Consider the following 26,497-nt stretch of genomic DNA (forward strand, 5'->3'; position numbering starts at 1 on the left):
AGGGACTCGGGAATCCACCCTGTGCCCAGCATGCAGAGCCAGGAGTAACCCCTGAGCATCGCTGGGTGTGACCCCCCCTCAAAAAAAGCAGACTGAGTAACATCGCTACCATACAACTGTTTGATAAATAGTCATAATAACAGATTCAATATTTGCACAGAACCTGACTGTGGATAGTTGAGAGAGAGAGAGACAGAGACAGAGACAGAGACAGAGACTGACTTCCTCCAGAGAGGGGGGGGGGAGAGAGAGAGGGAAAGGGAGAGAGAGAAAGACACACTGACTTCCTCCAAAGAGAGAAAGAGGGGGAGAGAGAGGGAGAGAGAGAGAAAGAGAGAGAGAGAGAGAAAGAGAGAGAGAGAGAGACTGACTTCCTCCAGAGAAAGAAAGAGGGGGGAGGGAGAGAGAGAGAGACAGAGAGGGAGAGAGAGAGAGAGAGAGAGAGAGAGAGAGAGAGAGACAAAGAGAGAGACTTCCTCCAGAGAGAGAGAGTGAGAGAGAGCGAGAATGACTTCCTCCAGAGAGAGAGAGAGGGAGAGGGAGAGGGAGAGGGAGAGGGAGAAGGAGAAAGAGAGAGAGGAAGAGAGAGGGAGAGAGAGAGAGGAAGAGAGGGGGAGAGAGGGAGAGAGGGAGAGGGAAGGAGAGAGGGAGAGGGAGAGAGGGAGAGGGAGAGAGAGAGAGGGAGAGAGAGGGAGAGAAAGAGACAGAGACAGAGAGACAGAGAGAGACAGAGACTGACTTCCTCCCAGGTTAACATACTACAAAACCCAAGGCTCAGATACGAGGGAACTCGTTCCCCGAGACCATTAAAGGCGGGAGGAAAACTGATGTTTCGGAAACAGCATCTGCAGATGGGTCTGTGTGAGGTCAGACTCCACAGTGTCGCGGGCGGCCGAGCGGAGTCTGGTGGACACACCTCGCCTGGATGAGACAGCCCTTCCCGATGACGGCAGCGTCCACGGGGAGGTCGATGGTGGTAAAGAGCACATCTGGCACCTTCTGTTTCCGGCAGCTGTAGCAGTAGGTGAGGTGGGCCGGGAAGGGCATGTTCAGCTCGTCGTAGGGGATATGGCAGAACCCGCAGCCCGCGGGCAGCGTCTCCTCTAGCCTGTGGGGACAGACCCAGACGGGCGGGAGGCATGCTCAGAATACGCATCTTCCAGAAACACACACGGACACCTGCGGTAGTCAGTGCTCAGCTGGCTCGTGGGCCCACCCCAAAGGCCGGAGGGGACCACCCCGAGAAGGAGCAGGAGGACGGGGAGACGAGGAGCACTGCGGTCTAGGAGCAGGAGGACGGGGAGACGAGGAGCACTGCGGTCTAGGAGCAGGAGGACGGGGAGACGAGGAGCACTGCGGTCTAGGAGCAGGAGGATGGGGAGACAAGGAGCACTGCGGTCTAGGAGCAGGAGGACGGGGAGACGAGGAGCACTGCGGTCTAGGAGCAGGAGGGCTCCTAGAAGTAGCCGACTGTCCCGAACTCAAGCCATCTGATTTCTGACTACTTAGGACTCGACAAAAACCACTACTGTCCCCAACTCTTACCCTGAGACACACAACAACAAAGGTCTGGACACTAAGGGTGACATTTTTCTACGGATAAAACACAAAATAACACAAAATAAAATTTCAAAAATTTTAAGCAAAAAATGTTTCTATCTGAAATTTGGAAAAACTGAGATGAAAAACATATACTTAAATTAAAAAATCCTGTTAAAAATAAAATCAAAATTAGGCATTCTCCCATTTTTCCAACTTCTGACGACTGAGAACTTCTGCGCAGCCTGTGACGCCGCCTCATACCCAGAGCACCAGCGGCCCCTGTGGGCCACGACACTGGCAGGCATGCGCCATCGGCGTCCACAGGGCTCCACGGGAGGCGGGCGTGGATCTCCACGCGTGAAGGCCGAGGCAGCCAAAGCCAGGAGTGGAGGCGAGGGGAGTCCGAGCAGGAGCTCCGGGGTCAGTCTCTGAACAGGCGGCAAGGCCTCACAAGCTGCAGTGGCTCACGCAGACGCACTGGAAACCAGGCTTTCTGCAGACGGACTCCTCCCTGCCCCGCGGGCCGAGGAGACCACTGCCGGGCACTCCCCACAGTCAGGAACCAGGTGCATCCCTGGACACACACACACACACACACACACACACACACACACACACCCCATCCTCCTCTCAAATAGAAAATGCAATTTTATTCTACCCAGTACTTTCACATTCACTGTCTATGTCCCCATGGTCAGGAGCCAGGCACATCCCTGGAGAAGACACACACACACACACACACACACACACACACACACACACACACATACCCATCCTCCTCTCAAATAGAAAAGGCAATTCTATTTTACTCAATACTTTCTCACACACACACACACACACACTCACCATCATCCTCTCTAATAAAAAGTGCAATTTTATTTTACCCAATACTTGCACATTCACTTTACACACACACACACACACACACACACACACACACACACACACACACACACACACACACACACCATCCTCCTCTCAAATAGAAAATGCAATTTTATTCTACCCAATATTTTCACACTCACTGTCCATGAAGCCCTTCCCTGTCCTTTCGGCACAATAAATATAACGCTTTGACTGTTTTGTGAATGAACCATTTTCTTCATAAAAATGTTCACACACCGGGACCCGGGCAACAGGGTGATGGAGCACAGGAGCCTGGGGCCCGAGTGTGACCCCGATCACCCAGGGCCACGTCCCAACACCGGGGCAGCATCCCCAGGAGCGGCCGGCCAGGGGGTCCGCCCCACCAGCACGGGCGCGGGAGAGCCCTGCTCTAAGAACGTTCCGGGGCCCAGGTTGCTGGCTCCGAGCGCTGGAGCACACGGTTTGGCCGCTGGGGGCGCAGGTTCAACCCGTGGCCTGACACGGTCCCCCGAACACTGAGCTGGGAGTACCCAAGTACCACTGGTCGGACACCCCACCACCGGAAAAAACAAACAAACGTGTGTCACTTTCAAATGGCGAGTCCCCCTAGTCAGACCCGAGCCCCCGCATCCGTCTCAAGCCTGGCAGCGTTTCTGGGCACTTCGACGCCCTTTTGCCTCTGCTCCTCTTCCTACTGTCCCACAGCCGCTGTGCAACAGGCGGCCGCAGTGAGAACTGATCTCAGCAGAGCAGCGCGGCTCAGTGACACGTGAGCCCCTGCGCTGATGTGGGGGCCACCTCGCTGCACAGTGCTCTACCTGCTGCCTCTCTGCAGTGCTCTCCCTGATGCCTCGCTGCACAGTGCTCCCCCTGCCGCCTCATTGCACAGTGCTCTCTGCTGCCTCGCTGCACAGTGCTCTTCCATACCAGCCACACGGGGCCTCCTCAGCTCTGCAGACTCCAAACAAGCTCTCCCGAGCAGCCTTTAGCTCCCTCACACACACCCCTGCCTGCCCCAGGGTACTTGTGATTCTCACTCCTTGCTTAGTTGTTCATTCTCATGAAATTATCATTTCACGCATTAAAAAAAGCAAGCAAAATTCTCATCTTAGACGGGACAAAAAAAAAATGCCTGAGGACCTGTGTTCTGGAGGGAAGACAGAGGTGACGGGCAAAGCCACGGAAGGTCGGCACCCGGACTCTGACGGACACGGTGCAGTTCCTCGGCTCCCGCAGATCGTACCCGCAGCTCCTCAGCGAGCAGCGCGCCACCCCCCCAGGCTGAGGGCTGTGGCGGGTGTGGCACAGCATGGCCCGGACCCCCACCTCCCCACTGCCCCCCTCCCGAGTACCACCCCGCGGCCGTGACCACCTCAGCTCCAGACAGCCCTCCACGGTGCCGTCCTGCAGGAATCGCGGGTTCAGGACGGCTGCGGTCCCGGATGCGGAGAGAATGCAGACCTCCTCGCTGGAGAGAGAAGCAGACGAGGGGACACGTCAGGCTCAGGGAGGACGGCGGTTCAGAGGCGAGCCGGGCACTGCCACGGATGAAACGGCACCAGGGGACCGTCCCACCGGCAGGAAAGGGAACACTGCACGGCACCACCAACATGCACGGGGCGAGAACTCTTCATTATGGAAAATTTCTAAGCAAGAAGCCGGTGGGCCGGCCTTGAGCGACTTCCCCCGTGGCGGTTCACTGTTCCTGTGTGGCTCCTGGTGCTCGTCCCACCAAACACCTTCCCCAGCAGGGGATTACTGTCTCAGCCTCAACAGTGAATCCAGGCTGGGAGGAGGGAAGCCACTTTGCAAGAGTTTCCAAGCAACTAAGTCGCCACAACGGCCACTCTTGGCGGATGCCCCCCATGCTCCTGGTCCTGCCCGCCCGCCCAGCCTGGGCCCTGCACTGGCACAAGCCCCTCCCCCCGCCCCCCGCCCGCTGGCAGCCCGCAGAGCACAGCGGCGAGAAGGGCCCCCCGAGACCGCCACTTACCAGATGCTGGTGGATTCACTGTAGCCCACCACAGCGTGACAGCCCAGCGCCTTGGCGTGGGATTTGATTTCTTGCCTGATTTCTGCCCACCAGGCATCCCGAGTTTCGGGCTCATCTGAAAAATAAATTTTAAATCAGCTCACTACTCCACGGCACGTTGTCTGTGTGAACAAGAAATGCTTACACATTCTCTGGAAGGCAAAGAAGTATTGCTCTAGGACCGAGTTTAAAGCTGCCGTTACTAGAATGCTACTTCTCCAAAAACTTATTAACACTTAAATTTAATGCTACTCTTAAAAAAAAAAAAAAAAAGTAAAAAATCAAAAAAAAAAAAAAACCCACAATTTAAAATCTGACCGCTGGAACACAAACCACCTAGCTCTATTTTGTCACCATGAGGGGCGTGTATAGGAATGTATTTTATTAGCTACAACCTGAAAGGGAGCCCCATGTTTAAGGTGTGCTCTTACTTCATGGTCTCTATATTTGACAGCTCACTATAGTGTGGGCTCTTCCCAAAGGCAGAGATCTGTTGACATCAAAACAAGGGAAAGCCGCTGTCCCTTCCTTTGGAGAGGTGTGGGTGTAAGGTGACAAGAAATAAAGGGACTAGCCAATTCAAAATCTGAAGGCAGAACAATTAAAATGTTAATGCAAGGGGCTGGAGCAATAGCACAGGGGGTAGGGCATTTGCCTTGCACGTGGTGGACCCGGGTTCGATTCCCAGCATCCCATATGGTCCCCCGAGCACCGCCAGGGGTAATTCCTGAGTGCAGAGCCAGGAGCAACCCCTGTGCATCGCCAGGTGTGACCCAAAAAGCAAAAAAAAAAAAAAAAAAATGTTAATGCAAGCATTTTCATTCATGTATAGAAGGGCAAATTCCAGATAGAACCCCATAGACTCCGTTCTGGCTCTGTAACTATGAAACTGTCTGTGAAACTCAGAACCAGGATTGCTTCTCAGGGAGTGGAGTAAGGAAGGATCTGCCTCAGTCTCCCAGCCCACCCACGGCAGCTGCAAACTTCTGGTAAACAGCAGCTGCAAGTCATCGGGCTGCCTTATGTGCAAGCACATTCAAAACAGAAATAGTTTCTATAGTCTGTGCTTTATTTTGTGGCCGATTCCAGTTGGGATTATTTTGAAATGGGAAAAAAAAAAAACCTGAATAAGATGCTAAGTTCATACTGTAAACTTTCCACATAAAAGGCACTATTGAAACTGGAGGGGCCAAACATGATGGCCTCTCAGTGTCTGTGTTGCAAGCCGTAATGCCCAAAAGTAGAGAGAGTATGGGGACCATGAATATTGGTGGTGGGGAATGTGCACTGGTGGAGGGATGGGTGTTTGATCATTGTGATATTGTAACCCAAACATGAAAGCTTGTAACTATCTCACAGTGATTCAATTAAAAAAGAAAAACAAAAAACTGGAGGGGCTGGAGCTGTACAGTGGGGGAGGGCACGTGCCTTGCATGTGGCCGACCCGGGTTCGATCACCGGCACCCCACAAGGTCCTGCAGGAGTGAGCCCTGACTGCAGAACCAGGAGGAAGCCCCGAGCATCATTACGTGTGCCCAAAAACAGAACAACAAAAAAAGACCCAAGCAAAAAAAAACAACAACAAAATCCCCTGAAGTACAACAATCTAATTTCCATTTCTAGCAACAAATATGCAGTTTTCAAAATGCTTTTCATAATAAGTAAAATAAGTAGAGTTATACTCACTAGTAAAATACTGAAGACAGCAAAGTAAAGAAAAGGTAAAAGGCCTGTTATTGCTCAAAATCCTACGATGTAATTTCTCGTTTCCTCCACGGGGAAGGAATAGGGGGGAAATAAGAGGATCAAAAGGCGTAACTACAAGTGATGCCAGCCAGTTCTTGAATCAAAGTGTGGGGGGCCCAAGACAGAGCTATCCTGAAGCTTCTTTCAGAAGAAAAGAAAAGAAATGCAGACTCCCGCAGACTGAGGAAAAGATCCAAGTACGAGATAAAATGAAGAAGGAAAAGAAACAGAAGACTGCAACTGGGGGCGAGTAGCTGGTATTGTGAAATGCAATTAGGTGACCCTAATTTGCACGTCCCCTAGGTGGCAAAGGATGTCTGCATATTCTGAACTCTGAGTGCAAAAACTTTAACTGCAAAAATCCTTCCTCAGGAGCCAGCGTGGTGGGGCAGCGGGCAGGGCACCGCGTCTGATCCTCGGAGCCTGCCAGGAGTGACCCCCGGGTGCAGAGCCAGGAGGAAGCCCTGAGCACCGCCGGGGCGTGGCCCCCAAATCAAAACTGATTCATGAAATACCCCTTTGGATCCACTGTCTCCTCCTTCCCAGGCAGGCAGCCGTCTCGACAAGGCGGGAGAGCTACTTACTCCACCAACACTGTCCTTCCCAAACCCGAGCCTCTGAGTCCAGACACCTAGGGCCAAGGCAGACGCTCTACGCTAGCAAGTGACTTAGGACTCTATGGAACATGCAAATGGTCAAAAAGTACGCTCAGAAAATAACCCCCTAAAAATGTATAAAATGAAGTCTAACTTCAACTACTTACGAGCAGATGCCGTCGTTTACTACTTAAAACATTCTGAGAGGTTTAATATATTGCTTGCGAAGGCAAAGAACTATATACTGCATATATATAAAAAAAAAAGCAAAATTTCTCCTATTATATTTGCCTCCATCTGTGCTACAAATTACCCAGGGGAGCTTTTCTCTTCTTAAAAAAAAAAATTAATTTCACTGAAAACAATTTATCACATTGCGTTTACGTTAAAAGGAAAGGAAGCTGGCTATTTAGTTTAAATCACAATCGATTTAGAAATGGTCAGCATGTCTAAATGGAACACTATGTCATAATTAACATGAGATACATGTAACCACAAAGAGTACAGAGTTCGTTCATGTAAAACTTACCTTGGTATAACACTTAAAAAAAAAAAATAACCAGATCATTAAATCAAACACTATGAAAGAATAAGTGGCTGATTGGGAAAAGTAAATAAATAAATAATAATAAGCTGAATGCAGCAGGAGTGGAGCATCCATACTCTTCCGACAAGTCACAAGCAGCCTGGAGTTTCGACACACGAGCCAGGCGAGTGCACGGGAGGGGGCCGCTGTGGTACCGAGGCGCGGACAGGTCCCCTACAAGCTAGAGAGCTACGGGACGGGGCGGGGGGCCACGGAAGCGGATGGCAGCGTGTCCACACTCCAGAGAGGGTCTCGGGTCTGGGCTCTGGCTGAAGCGGAAGCTGAGGGCACGGAGGGGTTGGCCAAGCAGCTTGAGCAGATGGGAGCCGGGGCACGGTGGGCGGGCATGAGGCGCATGCTCGGGGCGGGTGACGATACAGACTGGAAACTATGGCAGCTCACTGAAATGGTCACAGAAAGTAATGGCCCTAGGTCCTGGGGAAGCGAGGCAAGCGTGCGCTGGGAAGCACGTGGTCACACACTGGTGGTCGAATCGATGGTATTGATCTACCACTGAGAGCCAGAAGCCAAGAGATGGGGGTTTTATTACTATTATTATTATTGTTGTTATTATTATTATTATTTGTTTGTTTGTTTGGGCTCCTTAACTTGGGGGCTGTTTTAAAACTGAATTAAGATTAAACTTATTTAATGTTCAGGGAAAAAAAATTAGATTTCTTTCTTTTTCAAAGTCATTATTATGCAAGAGATGAGTCGGAGAGTGTTCAACTAATAGTTATGGTTCAGCCTAGCTTCTTCTAATGGAAAATCCAGAGGTATCACAGGGTTTAAGGCCTGGCACGGAATTCTGGGAACTCAACACACTGACTCTATCCTCCTGTTCGCCAGGAAGCACGCTAGCGAGTCTGAGTGGCTTACACACCCTACAAAAAATTTACCAAGCTCAAAAAACCTGACTTACTTACGCAAAAGGTGAAACAAAAAAAAATATGGCCTAAAACTATCTGGCAAATGGGCCTGCAATCTGGGAAACGGCAGAGCCAAGGGGTTCCTGAATTCTCACCGATGGACGCGGAGACAGCTGAGATGTGAGGTCGCAGCAAGCATTTCAGAGTTGCCAAGAAAAAAAAGAACTCTTGGAATACCAAGTTCCTCTCCAATCCTCTACACAACTATTCATCTTTATAAGAAGATATTTTGGGAGAGATTAAAACTTAATTATCACACATTATTATATTTCTCAAGGCTTTTTCCTACAGGCCACAACTCTCCTTGGATAATATCCCAGGTCCGTGGCTCCGTCGAAGCTGACTGAGAAGGGGGATAAACGGAAATGAAGGTTTGGCCGGATTTTTTTTTTTTTTAAATAAACAGGAGGAAATGAAGTGTCAGAATTAAGGATTCTTAATGCATGGTCACCTGTCATTTTAATGGACAGAACAAAAATTACTTTCTCAAATATCTAAATGAATATTCCAAATGAAGACAACCTTTAATTTAAAAAAATTAATTTCGCATAATGAAATGAAAATTAAGAGACCTAGTTTCAAGGAAAAATTAAGAGTCCCGGTTTCAACTTTGAACTGGGCAGGGATTTAGTATTAGAGTAGGAAGAGAGTTAGTAGAGAGAAAGTAATGTGCAAATTCTGGAGAGCAAGGTGGAGCAATCTGGGTCAGATAACAGGAAGAAAAGAATCCCAGTTAGATCTATTAGTCTTTAATATCTTTAAAAATAGGGCATAAAACTGACTCCTTAATTGTGAGATTTCACTCCTTAATGTAGAGTTTAACTGGATGCTATTAGCGTAAAGAGAAATTTTGTATTAAGTTTATATCATACATTATAATAATGCAGTGAATTCCCACTACATTACAGACACACAGAATAAAAATTCACTATTAAGGAGATCACACCTCTGACTTTCTTTACAGTTAAGGATAAGGACTATCCAGCTATAGCACAAGTATAGATAAAATTATATATTGCATATGCATGTTGTATTACTTGTTTAAAAAACAGATTATTCTACGTGCTATATTTATGTCACCTTGAATATTCTGTCCCCTTCCTGAAAACCTTCTTCAAAGTCTGCAAAGTGGGGCCAGGGCGATAGGACAGCAGGGAGGGCATTTGCCTTGCACGCAGCTGACCCGGGTTCCATCCCCAGAATCCCATAGGGTCCCTTGAGCACTGCCAGGAGTAATTCCTGAGTGCAGAGCCAGGAGGAACTCCTGTGCATCGCCAGGTGTGACCCCCAAAAAGCCAGAAACTACAAATAAATAAGTCTGAAAAAACAAAAGTTGCTCATCTACATTAACCTCAGCTAGAAGCATCCCTCCGAGTGTAATAAAAAACAGCGTGAATAACGGCAGGGACCACCACGGGACTCACGCTGCAGAGAACCCCATCTCCACTCGGCTGTATTCTAGAAGACGTACTTTGAAAGTGCTCCAAAAGACGGAAGAGACGCTATCCTGCCCTGACTGAGTCAGAACCTAAAGCATCAAGCCCGAGCCACAGCCCACGGGCCGAGCACAAACTCTCCTCGGGGGCTGGGGTGGGCTCGGTCCCCGGCACCCCACGGCTGCCTGAGCACCTCTGCAAGTGGCCCCGAGCACAGAGCCAGGAGTGGGCGGCCCCCAGGGCCCCGGGGGTCCAGGCTGCCCCGAGGACATGCTCTGTCCTGCTGAAGGGCAGTCCCGCCCGGGCGGGGGCACGGAGCAGGCCCAGCGGCCTGAGTCCACTCGTCATTTCACCATCTGGGGGCGGAAAAGCTGCTTCACTGGCGGCAAAGGACAGAGGCAGGAGCCCGTCAGGGCTGAGGGCTGACGCCTCCCCGGGAGCCTCTCCCAGACTGCCGCTTCAAGAAGGGGATCCCACCACCAAAGGAAAAAGGCGTCTCTCTATTGAATATGTCTACATGAAACTCAGAAATACTTTGTCGTAAACTGAAAAGAAAGAAAAAGGAGATTCGTTATTTGAAAAAACATAGAGGTAGGACTGTGAGAATTTACTCTAGACTTTTCTCTAATTCAGCCTTCAAAAGGATAACTTTGCAAAGGGAGGGCGCTCTCTCCCCACTCTTCTCTCCCCTTCCTTCTCCTCTGCCTCTCCTTCTCTCTCTCCCTCTCTCCCCCTCGTTCTCCCTCTCATCCTCTCCCTCTCCTTCCCTCTCAGCCTCTCCCTCCCTTTCTCTCTCCCTCTCTCATTCTCTCTCTCCCTGTCTCAGTCTCTCCCTCTCTCCTTCTGTCTTTCTCTAATTCTCTCCCTTTGTCTCTCCCTCCCACCCCCTCCCTCCCTCTCTCTGTCTCTTTCCCTCCCTCCCTGGAGCCCATCTCACTCGATGATTAGTAAGTCCTGAGCCTGGTCGGGTGAGACTGTGGCCTTGGAGCTGCCTCGCTTCCCCCTGCTGGGGCAGGAACCAGAACAGCGTCTGCCACAGACTTCTCTCCTGAGCACTCTCCCGCCCCAACTCTCCCGCCACAGCAGCCGTCTCTAACCACGCACCCAGCAGGAGCGACCGGGACCCCAGATCGGGAGCGGGGCCTGAGCACCAGACACACGCCCGGAAGCAGAACCCAAAGGGAATCGCCTCCAGCGTCTCTGCCGTGGGCTCGAGGCCGCCTCTCCTCACGCTGTGCCCCACACCACAGCCAACGACAGAGCGACCCACTCACGCATTTCCCTGATCTCCCTGAGAGCAGAGGGGGAGGGTCGGTGCCCTGGAGCCCTCGGACCCAGCTCCCACAGGCCGCGGGGCACTCGGCAAAGTCTAAGAAAACATCGTATTCTACAAACTGCGGTGTGACACCAAGAGCTCTCCTACCTCTGCCCACGCTTTGGTGTCTCTAAGATTAGAATGTCCGATGACAAATATGTGACATACAACCATCTTCCTTCCTCTTCCCTTAGAAGAGTATTGCTAGGCGGGTAATAAAACATATGTAGAACACCGCATGGCAGAGAACCCAGGGAAGACAAAACGGGTTCACATTTCCCGGCTTCACTAAAAGCCTTAGAAGGTCCTTTTTCCCTTAAGGAGTCAATTCTTCATTTTCTACGGTTACACAAGAGAGAATTAGCTAAACACTCTCTAACTACAGAGAATACAGGAACCAGTTCAACATATCTGCCAGATGGACCACGTGTCCCCCTTACCCCCCAGTTATTTTCCTACACTAGTATCAAAATCCGCCTTACCAAGATGTGACAAAGATGTACCGGCAATGGCCTCATTCTAATACTTCAACCAAAAGCACACTATTTACATGGAAAGTGTGTCACTGTTGACATTTGTTCAACATTCTGTAACTCCTACCCATCCTTTTCATGTGCCTGACTTTACTGAAAAGGACGGCAAGAGACACTGCTCCCTCAACCACACTTCTCCTTGCCAAGCCCGACAGTTCCTCCCGGATGACACCAGGCCTCTCTCTCTCTCCTGCGGCTGGAAGACAGATACATATCGTCTTTCCTACTCGTCTGTCCCATCAAATACACATCCCATTCTAAACATCTTGGCCCTGACCAGCTTTCAGCTCCTTAAATTATTAATGATAAATCTGCTCTTGTTTATTCTTTTCTTACATAACTGGGAATTTTTGTCTTCCCACTAAACATGCCTGTTTTCAATGCACATTCTTCTTTACTAAATCATTCAGCATGTAGTTTTCCCACTAAAAGGATGCCAAAATAATAGGGTTTTATTTTTTTTTCATTCTAATTGGTATGATAACATGGTGGCAAAAAGTTAGATAGGAAATAGAAGTAATTTCCCTAAAGATTTACCAATTAATGTCAGTCTAAATCTGCAAAGGCTGGACCTGATCAGATTGTTTACTAGACTGAATTGAGGTAAATCTGCAAGATGAACATGAGTTACTTCATAGTCAAACATGCGTTACTTACATCAGAACTTACACCTCGGACTCCTAAGGACAAAAAAGTTTACAATATTGAAAGGATTATGGGCTGTTATCTATACACTTAAGCCTCCTGGAGGTTCTATTCTTCTTTTTCTGTTACTACATATACTTTTTGATACAACGAACCAAAAGTGTTCTTTAAAATACCAGCTTCTGGTACTCAATTAAAATGTTTCTACTATTTCATTAAATTCCAATATGAGCAACAAAATTCAGATATTCAGGTATTTATACTATTAAGACAAAATGCTTTTATAAAAAAAAGTTGGCTTTGACTCTAAACCACATCATCAGCTGTAAAGCTAACTTTAGTTATTTCAAAGCTATAGGCTAGACCCATATGCAAAATTACTTAAAAAGAAAAATTCTAACACAAAAGAGGAAAGAGGAATGCTTATGAAAGCTGATAATCCTCCCAAAATCTGTCTTACTTACCAAACTTTGGTAGGATTAAAGGATTTGCTAGGATTATAAATAAAAATATTATTACACTTTTATAGTAATAATCGAGCAAAAACATATTAAAAATAAAGTTTAAGCATACTTTAATTATCAAGTTAATAATTTATACTTAAAATTAATAATTAACATCTCATTGATTATAAAGTCTATCATTTACCTGATAGGAATTAACTATCCATAATAAACTGTAATAATTTAAAATCATTGTTCTGAAAGCTAATTACCTAACAAGCTATTTGTAATTAATGTATTTCTACAAATAAAAGCTATTTTTAATTAACGGTATTTCTACTAATAAAAGCTATTTGTAATTAACGGTATTTCTACTAATAAAAGCTACTTGTAATTAATGGTATTTCTACAATTTTAATTTATTTTAGTTAACTCATTTTTATGTTTGCACTTCCAATGGGAATTACGAGTTATACATATTGCAGAATGTATCTGTATGACTCAATTGACATTAAACCTATTTAATCTACAACATCTCTAAAAACTTCACTGAGCTGCCATAATTTTTGTCAGCGTATGTAGTACTGAATGACCATTAAAATACCTGAATTGAAACTATTCCAGTCTAGCAGTTTGTAAGGTCTTGTGTTACCCATAATTCCGACAAAGGCTGAGTTCAAAACAGCAAATTGGTAGATCAGTTTTAGGTGCAGAATAGGAGAAATAAGACAAAAACACTATAAACAAGAACACAATCGACAACGCCACTCGACAGGAACTGGAAAGACAGACAGCAGAGTTAATAAGAAGGAGAAATAGAAGGGAAGGAGGAGCATGCTGTCGGCCTAGCGTCAGCTACCGTCCCGTTACGGAAGATAGTTACCTGGATTTCCAAACCACCCAATTTTCTCCTTGTTATGTCACCTTACTTGCTTAATATTTCACAAAGAAGTTCTGAAGAAAAGGAATCCCAAAAATAATCATCCACGGAGTCAGTGTGTGACTATAGTTTAAAAATAGGATTTCTGTCCTACACTTGGGTACGAAACAGAAATGTTTCCATATTCACTAGCCAGAACAGAGCGCAAGTACAGCACTTGCAACCAGGACGCCGAGTCTGAGCCCTGGGCCCCTCCGGAGGCTGATTCCAACCAGAATTGGGCTTTACAATGAAGCTTTTTCAACAAATTAATTCGTTTAGTAAATAGTTATTTAAGGGACATGGAGATGAAGGAAACATTTTTAGCACAAAATACACCTAGAAGATAAGCCAAAGAATTAAAGTTACATCAAAACTTATTATCTGCCCCCCAAAATCATTGTTATATCAAGTAATATATTGGAGTCATTAGAATTTATCGATAACTTGTATTTATGTGAAAATGAAATAAAAAATAACTCATATACCATTATATTTATCGCATATGCACCCATAGCCTAGTAACTGAGAGTCTCTCTATGTGAACTGAAAAAAAGTCTATACAAGGGAAAGAAAGGAACAGAATGGCCCAGGCAGTAACTGCGACCAAAAACACACAAACATTTGGTAGCAAGGGATCCTGATTTCTTCCCCAAGGCTGGATTCTTTAATTTCTTCCTCGCTATGAACAGGCACGTGAAAAAGGCCCCAAAAGCAGGGGGGTGGGGGAAGAAAAAAAATCTATGTGATTGTAAATAACAGGTCTCTACTTAAACTTGGGTGGACTCCATATTTCACTCTCCCAGATTCTCTAGTTTACTCAGAGTTCATGGAGGAAACAGAGTAAAATCAAAATGCTTTCAGTGAGTCGGAGATATCCCGGTTGAAGTGAGTCGGAGATATCCCGGTTGAAGATACAGCTGGAATCATTTGGGGGCTCTCATCTGGCTGTACCATCTATTTGAGTGAGTCAAAACACCAAATAAACACCAGGCACGAGCCCTCCACCACGCAGGTAGTGTCAGATCTCATAACTCAAGCCTTCCCTCCACTGATTCAAGTTCCTGAATTCAAAATAAGGAACTGGGTAGGGAGGAGGAGGGCACGGAGAGGGCGGAGAGAGAGCACAGGGGTTAAGGTGCTGGCCTTGTATCCCACTGACCCTGGTTCGAGTCCCCAACACCCACGTGGTCCACCGAGCATCTCCAGAGATGACTCCTGAGCACAGATTCAGGGATACAGTCCCTGAGCACCTCTGGGTGCCCGGGCCCCTTCCCTACTTCCCTCCCAAATGGGGAACTTGGAACAGTCTTCAACTCTCAGTGCATTAGGTAAGCTAGCATCAATCTAAATTTTTAATTAATCATGATAGAACATATACATATTACAATGAAGAAAAGATTTTCAAGCTCACCAGAAAAATAAGAATCAGGGGAAACCAAATAAACTAGAGAAGGGAAAATAGAAGACCCTTGCTTCAAAGATGCTACCTGCTCAGAATGGGCATTAGCCAGTCTGAAATGGTTTTGCTTTTCTGGAAGTTTACTCAAAGTCCAGAAACACTCCATTCTATTTCTCTGTCATTACTAACTCAAGTGGCATCGGATCACAGGGCAAAAATTCAAGAGCTTTTTCGGTTTTTAAATTTGTTAAAATTTTTGCTCTGTAGCTTAAATCACTATGCACAAATGTTCTGCATACCATAATTTCAAAGCATTTCACTCTTTATTCGACAATCAAGATAAGCCTCAGAAAGAGGTTGCGGGAAGGGATCATTTAAATTTTTTCAAAAATAGATGTATATTTTTGATATTTTGATCACACGGGTACCGATATAACTTCAAACTTAAGGTAAGTCATCGATAAAATAAATGAGGCCCATCAGGGGTCATCTGGTCGGGGAGAGGTGCGAGAACACGTCCCAGAAACAACGTTCCCACATTCAGTATTTTTATTTTAGATTAAGAAAAACCTCCAAAGCATTTCTAATGAATGCAAAGGCCTGAAATTATTGCATGCTGGTGTCTAGCTTCTTTTATAATCATGCTCTCATGATTTAAATAAGTGAGCTACTAGTATTATTCACTTATATACAACAAACCACTGCATAAGAGAAACCGAGGAATCAGCCAGAGACTCTATACAATACTTACAATTAAATTTTAAAAGAAGACTTCTTTTAGAAATAAGCAAATGACTCAAGTTACCTATTAGGCTACTGCTGGGTAAAGAGATTAACATCTTAAATTAGTGTCCGTCGTGGTGGAGTGGTGAAAATTTGTTATCTGGCTGGGTCAAAGAAAACAGCTGACTCAAAAACGACAGGATACACAGGCCAAAAACAAACAAATCCATCAGTGCTGGGTTTTGCACTGGAAGGATGCACTGAAACATACTTCTGCATCGCTTCTCACCGAGGTCACTGCACATTGCAAAGAGGCGTGCGCGGACTCTCCACCCCTCCCGCTCTCTCCTCGGACAGGCTGCCTTCGCTCTAGCCCTGTCCTGCAACCCACCCACCCCCACCCCCGAAGCCCTGGCGGCCAGACCCCGGCCCGGGGCACCCCGCGGGGACGTACCGGGGTTGTGGATGCGGTCCAGCAGCTTGACGGAGCGCGCGCTCACCACGCCCCCGACGTGCACCAGGAAGCCGGGCGGGAAGGCGGTCAGCGTGAAGAACGGGAACTCCTGGGGGGGGAGGGAGGGAGGCACGGGCTGGGCGCGGGCGCGGACCCCGCCTTGGTGTCCCCCTCGGCCCTCCCGTGCCCGCCGACTAGCCCCTCGCCCCTCGCCCCCCGCCAGGGGCTGACCCGCGATGCCACCCCGTGGGCATCCAACCCCCCCGGCCCGCGTGGGACCCGCGCCCTGGCGCGCAGGAGTCCAGCGCCGCGTCCGTCCGTCCGTCCGTCCGTCCTGGACGGGACCCACAGGCCGTGTCTGTGGAGGCCTTTGCAGCAAGCACGGCCGTCCTTCGCCCCAGGAGGGTCCCCTGTCGCCCCCTCCACCCCAACTCCGGGCCGCCGAGCCCCCGGGCTCCGCGAGAGGAAGGGGCTGGGCAGGGGGAGAGGGGGCGCTGCGGGGGCTGGGCGGGGGCCAGGGGTCGCCCCACGCTGTGGCCGCAGGAGAAAACAGTGCGGGGGGGCTGGAGCGAGAGCACAGCGGGGAGGGCGCTTGCCTTGCACGCGACCCACCGGGTCCGGTCCCCGGCATCCCATGGGACCCCCCCCTCCCGAGCACCGCCAGGAGGGATTCCTGAGCGCAGGGTCAGGAGTGGCCCCTGGGCATCGCCGGGTGTGGCCCCAAAAGCAAAAAAATTTAAAAAATGAAAAAATAAAACCAACGCAGTTCGGTTCGGGTTAGGGAGAGGCGTGGCGTGGGGAGGTGGGACGGGGAAAGGGACGCTGGAACCCCGCGAGGTCGCCCAGGCTGCAGCCCCCGTCCCTCCCGGGGACAGGTAAGTCCCGGGACCGGGACAGCCGGGCCCAGGCTGCAGCGGCGGGATGGGGTGGGGGGTGGGGGGTGGGGGGAGTAGCTGCCGGGGCGAGCAGCACAGTGCTCTCCGCAGTGCGCGCCGGGCACGGTGCTCCCACGGGAGCCCACAGTGGTGCTCCTGCAGGCGCGGGGGGCGGGAAACACGGGGGTCGGGGACACGCTCCAGGGCCGGGGGAGGGGGGGGGGCGCACGGACGGGAGGCAAGCACACAGCCGGGGGCCACGGGCTGGGCTCCCAGTAGCCGGGGTCACTCTGCACACAAGCAGGGGGCGACAGGGACGCACGGACGGAGACGCGCGTGCAGGGGCCAACACAGAGCTTGGGAAAAAAGAAGCCAGGCTGTCAAGCTAGCCTGTGACTTCACAGGGCCAAGAGAACTCCTGGGGGCTGGAGCCATAGCACAGCGGAGAGGGTGCTTTGCTTTGCACGCGGCCGAACCCGGGTTCGAGTCCAACATCCCAGGTGGTCCCCAGAGCACCGCCAGGGGTGATTCCTGAGTGCAGAGCCAGGAGGAACCCCTGTACATCGTTGGGTGCGACCCAAAAAGCAAAAGAGAAAGAAAAAAAAAGGAAAAATATTCCTGGCCTATGTTATTAAAAAATGAAAGTAAAAACTAAAATAGTCTATTAATCTGGCCCTGCGTGGCCCAGCCGACAGGCTAGGGGAAGGAAGGGGGTGGGAGAGGAACTCCGTGGGAATGCGTTAGAGAAGGGGCAGTCAAGGTGCCTCCTACTGTCTAGCTCGCGTTCTTTCCTGCAGATTTTAACCGAGGCAAGCTGGAATTACCGGAAATTTAAGTACTGTCATCATCTCACTCAGGTCTGCTTAGATTTTTGTTCAATGTAAAGAACAAAGTTTCCCATTCTTCCACAGTATGTCAAGCACATGGCAGCATCACAGAGTACAAAGCTTTTTACATTTACTATTTATACATCTGGACAAGAAATAAAAAAAATCCTGAGAATAAAATTGTGATTTTTTTTTTTAATGGAAAATGGTACTAGGTTCTGAACTGAGAAACTGAAGAGATAAACTGACATTACGGGAAGCTCTACGGCACCAGGTTAGCGGGAAGCATGAAAACCTGGACCTAACCGAGCTTCCGACGCCAGACTCTTCTCCCCCAGGTTCAGAGAGCGGCCTCGAGGGAAAGGGCAGAGGCGGACGGGGCCCAGGGGCACAAGGCAGCGAGGGCCACTCAACTCTCTCCTGCACGCCCGGGGCTCACCGGGCAGCACATCTCAGGGGCACTGTTCTGTAAGCGAAAGGCCCAGTGCACCGGGAGAGGGTGGGTGCTCGATCACTGTATGAAACTCAAACATGGAAGTTTGGTAACTATATCTCATAGTGATTCAATAATTTTTTTTTTTTTTTGCTTTTTGGTTCACACCCAGCGATGTTAGGGGTTACTCCTGGCTTTGCACTCAGGAATTACTCCTGGAAGTGCTTGGGGGACCATATGGGATGCCGGGGATTGAACCCAGGTCGGCCGCGTGCAAGGCAAACGCCCTACCCACTGTGCTATCGCTCCGGCCCTTCAATAAAAAATTTTTAAAAGATGCTGCACCACACGTCTTTGGAAAGCCTCGTCACTGTGCCGCTGGCCCTGCAAAGGGTCTCAAACCCTGCTTTACACACCCTCCCCCACTGGAAGGGGGAGGTGCTGGTATCTGCATGTTGCAGGAGGCAAATAGGAGCTGGAAAAGGGCCTTGCAGGGCCGAGAGACAGTTCAGCAGGAGAAGTGATGGGATTCGAACCTGTGTCTCGTAAATTCAGGTACTTGCGACTAAGTTAGGCAACAAATACTGCCGACTTGGTTTTTATAAAGTTGCAAATAAAAACTACATTTCTATTAATTCCATGAAGATTAACAATGTAAACCCATTGTGTTAACACGCTAAATTTTTAAGAACGTTTCAAAGCATATTTGAGGGGCTGGAACGATAGCACAGCGGGGAGGGCGTTTGCCTTGCATGCGGCCATCCCAGGTTCGAATCCCAGCATCCCATATAGTCCCCTGAGCACCACCAGGAGTAATTCCTGAGTGCAGAGCCAGGAGTGACCCCTGAGCATTGCCAAGTGTGACACAAAAAGCAAAAAAAAAAAAAAAAAAAAGCATATTTGAAAACACCAATTTTATTCAAAACTATTTTCACTGACCAGTGACTTTTTTTCCAGGAAAGGAAAAGCATGGATGCTTTTCTGAATTCTTACTACGTAAAGTCACTGGCACAACAGACAAGCAAAAATTTCATTCTATCATAGTTCAAGGCAATTCACATCTTTCTGCTCGTGTGCAGAATGGCAGTTAAGATGACAGGGAATACTGCTAGTATGGGGGTCTCAGCAGAGAATACAGTTAAAGGGTGGGTGTAAAGTAAGAGCATTCTGGTGGGGGAAAAAAAACCTGCTAAGTGAACACACACACCCTCACTCTATCCTCTTGATGTTTTCAGCCTTCTCCCGTTGCCGGTTTCAACAGTTTGAATTCAGGGGCTTTTGAGTGAGTAGCTGGGACATGTGCAAGTTCTAAGAGTGGCTGAGAGAGCTGGTACAGCTGTGTCTCGTCACCCATACCAAGCCCCCTCCAGCACGGTGGACAGAGGTGGTGGCTCTTTACAGCTAGGATTAGCATAAGAAACTCTAAAACAAAGTTGCTATTATTTGTAATAATAGGATCAGGAAAACACTATTCTCAAAAACCCACCTCTGAAAAAAAAAAAAAGTCTTGTCTTTAAAATCTTAGCTCTTGATAGGTATCTGCTATTTTATCTTGTATTTTTTTGTAACTGCTAGTGTAAAATGGAACATGTGGGAGAAAAATCCTCTACACACGATTGTGAAAGCAGACAATAATGACAGTCACGGAACTGGCCGTAACAGGGCTGACAGGACACTGGGAACCACGCACTGTACGTATCAGGTACACGGAGAGACAGAGGCAAGAATCATGAACCTCACAGCGCTATGAAAAGAAAAAGCTTTATTTAACCTTGCATTAGGAAAAGAAAAAAAGCTGGCAACATTTGTTAAAAGCTTAAATAAAACTTAAATGACCAAAACGAGAACTAAGGAAGCTACCAAAACAAGAAACAGGGTCACACACGTACGGAAACGTACCCGCCTTCTACAGAACTTATGAGGCGATCCTCCCTTAGCAAGGAAGTTTATACAGAGAATAAAAATAAAGAGAAAAATCATCCAAAAACGGTACTCATTTTTCTGCTTAACATCTTTAAATATTAAACTTCTAATAATTAAACTAGATGAACATACTGAATAAAATCATCTTGTTTATATATAATTTATAGAAATAAACAATCTCTGCACTTCTTATACCAAGATGTTAGCTGGTGAATTAGATAATCTCAGAAAACAAATTTATAATTATTTTTAAAATAATTCAATTATATTTAAATCAATCATACTTGATGATTTAGTTCAATTCAATCATCACTAATATAGATTGACATCCGTTCCTATAACTGAATTCAACAAAACGTTTTCTGGGAAAATGCCCACATTTCCTTTTTATGTTGTATGACTAACATCAAGTTAGAAGTGAGTCCTTCGTTCACAGATTCCCAACAGGATGTTCCTCATGAAAGAGTGGGAGATAGGACAAGAAGCCGCAGAGCTGGCCTATGAGAAAAATGATCACTTATTGACAAGTTACTGCGAGATATCTTAAACACTTTTCGGACTTCCAAACCGCAAATTCCAACGTCGAAGCTGTGGAAGTACCGTATGACGGGAAGGTGAGAGCACTGGGCGGTGTGGGAGCGGACGCGAGCCTTACCCTCTGCTCCAGGGCCGACTGCGTCTGCTGGCGGAGAAGGGCCTTGAGGGGGCCCCCTTCCTTCCCGGCACTGCCACTGCCCATCCCTAGAGAACAGCAGCACGTCAACAACGACCAGGACGAAGCGACAGAGAGCAAAAGTTTAGTGACATTCATGCTCATAAACATCACGAGTCAAGCCTGCCCGCGTCCCGCAGACACTCACTGTCCTGGGGCCGGCCACGAGAGCAGCCCTGACCTGCGGCTCCCTTTAGGGGCGAGAGTCTGCAAGTGCTCGCAGCAGCTGCCCACGGCTCGCTCTATGGTTTGCTCTACAGTTTATTTTAAAAATCACGTTAACCGTGATGAATTTGTATATTTAAAGGCTGTCTTTAACAAAATAATGTTTAAAAAATAATGCCAGTTACTCTAATGATTTTATAATTAAAGAAATGAGCAACACTGAACATTTTCTTTCGTCAGGCTTATTTAAAATATAAAATCCTTAAAAGGGTTTATTCGAGGCCATTTAAAAATAGCCAAACCTATTTTCTAGTGACTTCCTACTTCTAACATAACGCTGATGACCAAACAGTATTACTATTAGAACTTTTCAACACTCAGTTTTAAAAATCAACATAAATTTTTTCAACTAAAAATCACAGACATATAATAAACACATCACAAATGTACATAGTATGGATGAAAGAATTCTATTTCCCAAATCTCATAAGTGTTTTGAGGGCTGAACTCTGAATTTTTTCCCCCTATTTTACTTTTTTCGTGAATACCAACAGACAAACTACGGCCAAAGAATTACAGAAAGCATGGCACAGGTAGAAGCCTCCCTGGAGACTACAGCTCAGCCCCCCCCTCCCGAACTAAAGGTGGGCTGAGTCTAGTGACTATTAAAAAAGACTAATTTCCTTTGAATTTTTAGCTGTTCTTGGATAAGGAAACAAAGGTTAGCATGTGTATAGTCCCATTCTGGGTCCTTAAAAAAATTTTTTTTTTTTTAAGTAGTTCACTTGAAATAATCTACACATGATTTTTAGAGACTATACAATACTGACCGTAGAAATAAAATTCGGGTCTTTGAAGCATCTTGAGAGCCACAAAATAAAATGCAATTTTGCAGATAAATTAAATATCAGAAAATAGAGTGGAATAATTTGACAATTCATACAATGGACAGGGTGGGGAAAGGGTAATGAAAAACATCACCAAAATCAAATGTGAACTGACTCCGGTGGAATCATCCATTCGTGGATGGAGCGTTACGGCTCGGTGACACGGTGGCACAGGCCCAACATGAATGGAGGGAGGGGGAGAATGAAAGCGTCTGCGACAGAACTCTGCCAACGGGCGCCTCGGTCACTGGAGACACACACATCGGGGCCCGTCGGCATGAATGTTTCATATGCCACGCGTCACTTGCAGAGTGTCCGCAACTTCCCATCCCACAACGCTCCACCACCGCCCGTGGCTCCCATCGGATTCCCTCTGTGCGTAAGCAGTGTTAGGGCGCCCCGTGCGAAACACCCAGTCATTCTTTAGAGCATGACATTCATTTACTTTTTTTCTTTTCAAACCGGATTTGAAATACAGGGTTTACGAAAGCTGACATAATGGGGTCCTACCAGAGGCGGCCAGGAACAGCTCTCCGCTGAAAGAAACACTTTTCCTCAGCACGGGGCTGACAGGGCTAGAAGGATGAGGGGGAAGGCTAGAGTCCGAGAGGAGGAGACAGGACTGACTGAGGTGGAGGGAAGCGCAATAGAGAGAGGGGGAGCTGGGGCTCGGGCGCATCCTAGGCCCCTGAGGGGGAGGTGCTGTGGAGGAAAGTGGCAGAGAAAAGGTGCAGGTTCAGAAGATGATCAGAAAACGCAAGGGAAGGAAAGCAATGATGAAGCAAAACAGAACAGTAAAAATGAATTTCAAAATACATACACAGGTTACACTGAGCATATGAAATCATTAGCGAGACCAGCGACCCAGCCTAATATAAATGAACGGGCGTCGCCTGACGCGGGACAAAACTCTTGCACGATCTGGAGTGTGGGTTTGTGCTCTCAGCCTAGGGCGGGTTTCTCCAGTTCAACTTGCTGCCTGTTTTTAAGAACGTGGAAGGTGGGGCGGGAATGAGGTTTGATCCCCGGGACCCCATATGGTCTCCCAAGGCTGCCAGGAGTAAGCCCTGAGCACCACTGGGTGTATGCCCCTAACCCCCACCAAAAAAAAAAAAAGGAGAATGTGGAAAATGTGAAGGGTTAAAATGCACGTTAAAAATCCTTCAAGCCAGAAACGGGTTGCCTCAAAAATAAACTCTGAGTGGCCAGGAATAGTAACTACAAGTGTATAATTGAATATCCATTTTATTTAAAAAAAAAAAAAAGAGTACTGAGGAGGAGAGATGCCGTTATTAATTCCAAATAATGGGGCTGGAGTGACAGCACAGAGGGAAGGGCATTTGCCTTGCACGCTGCCAACCCAGGTTCGATTCCCAGCATCCCATGTGGTCCCCTGAAAACCGCCAGGAGTAATTCCTGGGTGCAAAGCCAGGAGCAACCCCTGAGCATCGCCTTTTTGTGACCCAAAAAGCAGGGAAAAAGAAAAAAAAGAAAAAAACATTAACTTCTGCCTGGCTCGTGCTTGTGTGGGCTGTTGGGGCGGAGGGTCTGGATGCTCCATGGACCCCAAGTTTAACCCAAGAACCAGGGGCCCCCCCGCACACTGCCTGGAAGGCCAAAGATATGTTTAAGTAAAAGTCAACTTCAATTTTGTATGAAATCCATGTCCTAACATTAGCATTCTAAAATTCCCCTCCCATCACCTAAGTGCTCGGGGGAGAAAGAAGAAAATAAAGCCTTGTGTCCAAAATTAGACCTTACAGAAACATAAAATTTTTTTAAAACAAGTCCTATCTGAAATTTAACTATGAAGAGAAAAAGCGCCTTTCCGGGCCTGAGCTTCATGGAGGACTTCTAGCTTTGGCTCCCTACTCTAATTATTTTCATTCTAATCAGCATATTTATTCTGCTTCTCAATACTGATTTTGTATATAGATGGATCAGATGGCCAAAAAAAAAAAAATCATGTGTTTTTTTTACATGGAATCTTGGCTTTAAGAAAACCATCATAACTTTGCCATTTTAAATCTCCAAAAAACGTAGGAACAGTCCTCTTCAGAGCCTGGAGATATTTATAGTTAGAGACCCAAGAGAAAGGGCAGAAGTAACTAGACATTGTTAATGTCCTATAAATATGCTGTTAATTAAGGCAAAGAATTATCCATTAAACAATGTAACTGAGGGGAAGCTGAGAAATACAGAAATACATGAAAATTATAACTGTTATAAATGAAATTTTCAAAGTAAAAATTTGGAGCTAGGAAATGAAAGCACAGGCGTTTCCACTGAGAGCACAGTACTGATTGCTACTAGGGGCCAAGGGGCGGTCTGCGTTCATGTGTCACATGACGATTTTCTGGAGATTGATTTATGTGGCCTTCGTGACGAACTGAAGAAAAAGAAACAGCCCAAGGACACACTTTCAAAAATCTATTTGTGGGGCTGGAGTGACAGCACAGAGGGGAGGGCGTTTGCCTTGCACAAGGCCGACCCGGGCTCGAGTCCCAGCATCCCATATGGTCCCCTGAGCACCACCAGGAGTAATTCCTGAGTGCAGAGCCAGGAGTAACCCCTGTGCATCGCCAGGTATAACCCAAAAAGCAAAAAATAAAAAAGTATTTGTGGCATGGCAAAAACTAAAAAATTTGAAAATGGTTTGAAAAAAAAAATCAATGGGCAGAGTTCAAAACTTTTTTAAAAACTTCATTATTCTTCAGAGCCAGAGAGACAGTTCAAAGGTTAAGGCACTTGCCTTGCGTGTGGCCAACCTAGATTTGAGCCCAGGCACCACACGGGTTTCTGAGCACAGCCAGGAGTGACCCTGAGCACAGAGCCACAAGTAACAGGGAGGGCCCAAAAACAGCCCCGCCCAAAGACACTCCCCCCACAAACAAACAAAACTTTTATTTTTTAAATACTATCCTAAGTCCCATTTTGACTGTTAGACATTTCAATTCCAGAATCTCAGTTCTCTTTTAAGACAAAACAAAAAGTTTGAACGGCTGTTTCTGTGGCATAAATATGGTTGGTTAACTTGCCATATTCCAAAGGATCAATCGCTATCAAAGTCAAACTATTCTTAGATGCCGTTCATGATTTCACATGTATAAATAGCTAGTCTTTCAAAAATGTATTCCTTATGCATCTTTACATTTTGCGACTACACTTATGAAATTAGATAGAAAACATACAGGTTTTTCAAAATAAAAAGGTCCTTTCTGGCCCAGAGCCAGGGTACAGTAGGTGGGAGTCTGCCTGGCACACAGCGGGCTGGGCACATCCCCAGCACTGCCCGGAGTGGCCCCTGGGCACTGCACGGAGTGGCCCCCACCCCCGCCCGAGGAAAGGGCCTTTCCTTAGAACTAGCACTGTTTTCGAAATTAGATTTCTTTTTCATTGTTTCACTGATGAATTGATGTCATAAAATCTGGAGCCAGTTTATACATTTCTTATCCAACATAAAGTTATGAAAGATAGTAAATCTTAAATTTTAAGCAACACAAACATGAACTAAAAAAAAATGCTTTCATCAATCTGGCCAGTAATCTGCTGGACAAAAAAAAAAAGAAAGAAAACAGTATTCACATAAATTGCAGACTACTTGCTGTTTACTTTATCTATTTTTTCCCTTAAAAACAATCATCTTAGGGGCTGAAGCGATAGCACAGCAGGTAGGGCGTTTGCCTTGCACGCAGCCGACCCGGGTTCAATTCCCAGCATCCCATATGGTCCCCTGAGCACCGCCAGGGGTGATTCCTGAGTACAGAGCCAGGAGTAACCCCTGTGCATCGCCAGGTGTGACCCAAAGAGCAAAAAAAACAAAAATCATTAAAGGGAAAAAAAAAGAAAAAAGAACAACAATCATCTGGCTCCCAGGGGAGCCAGCGCCAAAGGGCGGGCACAGGCTTTGCAGCGGGAGGCCTGGGCTGACTCCTCAGCACCTCCTGGTCCCCTGAGCACCACTGGATGCGATTCTACACCAGGAACAGTCCGTGAGCATCACTGAGTGTGGCCCCAAGTCCAGAGAAGGCATCACCATCCAGGGGCACGGGCACTCAGCCGCAGAGCACAGGCCTTACATGTTTCTGGTTTCAGTCACTGGCATCCCAAAAATAAGCAACCCAAAAAGCAACTGACTATGTCAATAGTCACTTTAGCTCAAGGAGAATCTGATGCATTTGATTTCCTACCCTTTTTTCACTATGAACATCCAGGGAGATCATCAGAATACAAACAGGGAAGAGGGAAAGTGCCCATCAGTTCTGTTGGTTTCCTTAAGTTTAGGGACCGCCCCTGGCCTAGCTCAGGGGCTGCTCCTGACCCCCTGGGGGTCACTCCTGACGGTGCTCAGGAGACCACAGGTGCTGCGGAAAGTGGTAACTTTAAGCACTGAAATATGCAGGAATAAATGAAAATGCTATTTGCTACCTGGAAGGAAAGGGCAGCAAAACCAAATGTCTTTTTTATAAGAAATTAATAAATCAGGGGCTGGAGCAATAGCACAGCG

The 26,497-nt window shown here is 47.3% G+C and overlaps 1 protein-coding gene across 20 annotated transcripts in view; it reads right to left on the reverse strand.

Moving 5' to 3' along the window:
- The window catches only part of C2CD5 (C2 calcium dependent domain containing 5), a 92,557-nt gene that overhangs the window by 34,959 nt on the left and 31,101 nt on the right, over positions 1 to 26,497 (reverse strand). For 7 of the 20 annotated variants that reach the window (XM_055118576.1, XM_055118571.1, XM_055118577.1 and 4 more), the window contains 5 exons: positions 20,882 to 20,967; positions 16,169 to 16,277; positions 4,403 to 4,517; positions 3,782 to 3,877; positions 917 to 1,108 (listed from right to left, as the gene is read on the reverse strand). In XM_055118576.1, the coding sequence (XP_054974551.1) occupies positions 917 to 1,108; positions 3,782 to 3,877; positions 4,403 to 4,517; positions 16,169 to 16,277; positions 20,882 to 20,967 (598 nt within the window). Of the gene's footprint in view, positions 1 to 916; positions 1,109 to 3,781; positions 3,878 to 4,402; positions 4,518 to 7,312; positions 7,325 to 13,274; positions 13,341 to 16,168; positions 16,278 to 20,202; positions 20,236 to 20,881; positions 20,968 to 22,500; positions 22,693 to 26,497 lie in introns of all 20 variants that reach the window. The other 13 variants (XM_055118573.1, XM_055118566.1, XM_055118565.1 and 10 more) reach the window with 6 other exon arrangements.

The sequence above is a fragment of the Sorex araneus genome, chromosome 10 (assembly GCF_027595985.1).
Source record: "Sorex araneus isolate mSorAra2 chromosome 10, mSorAra2.pri, whole genome shotgun sequence".
In the NCBI taxonomy this organism is placed as follows: Eukaryota; Metazoa; Chordata; class Mammalia; order Eulipotyphla; family Soricidae; genus Sorex; species Sorex araneus.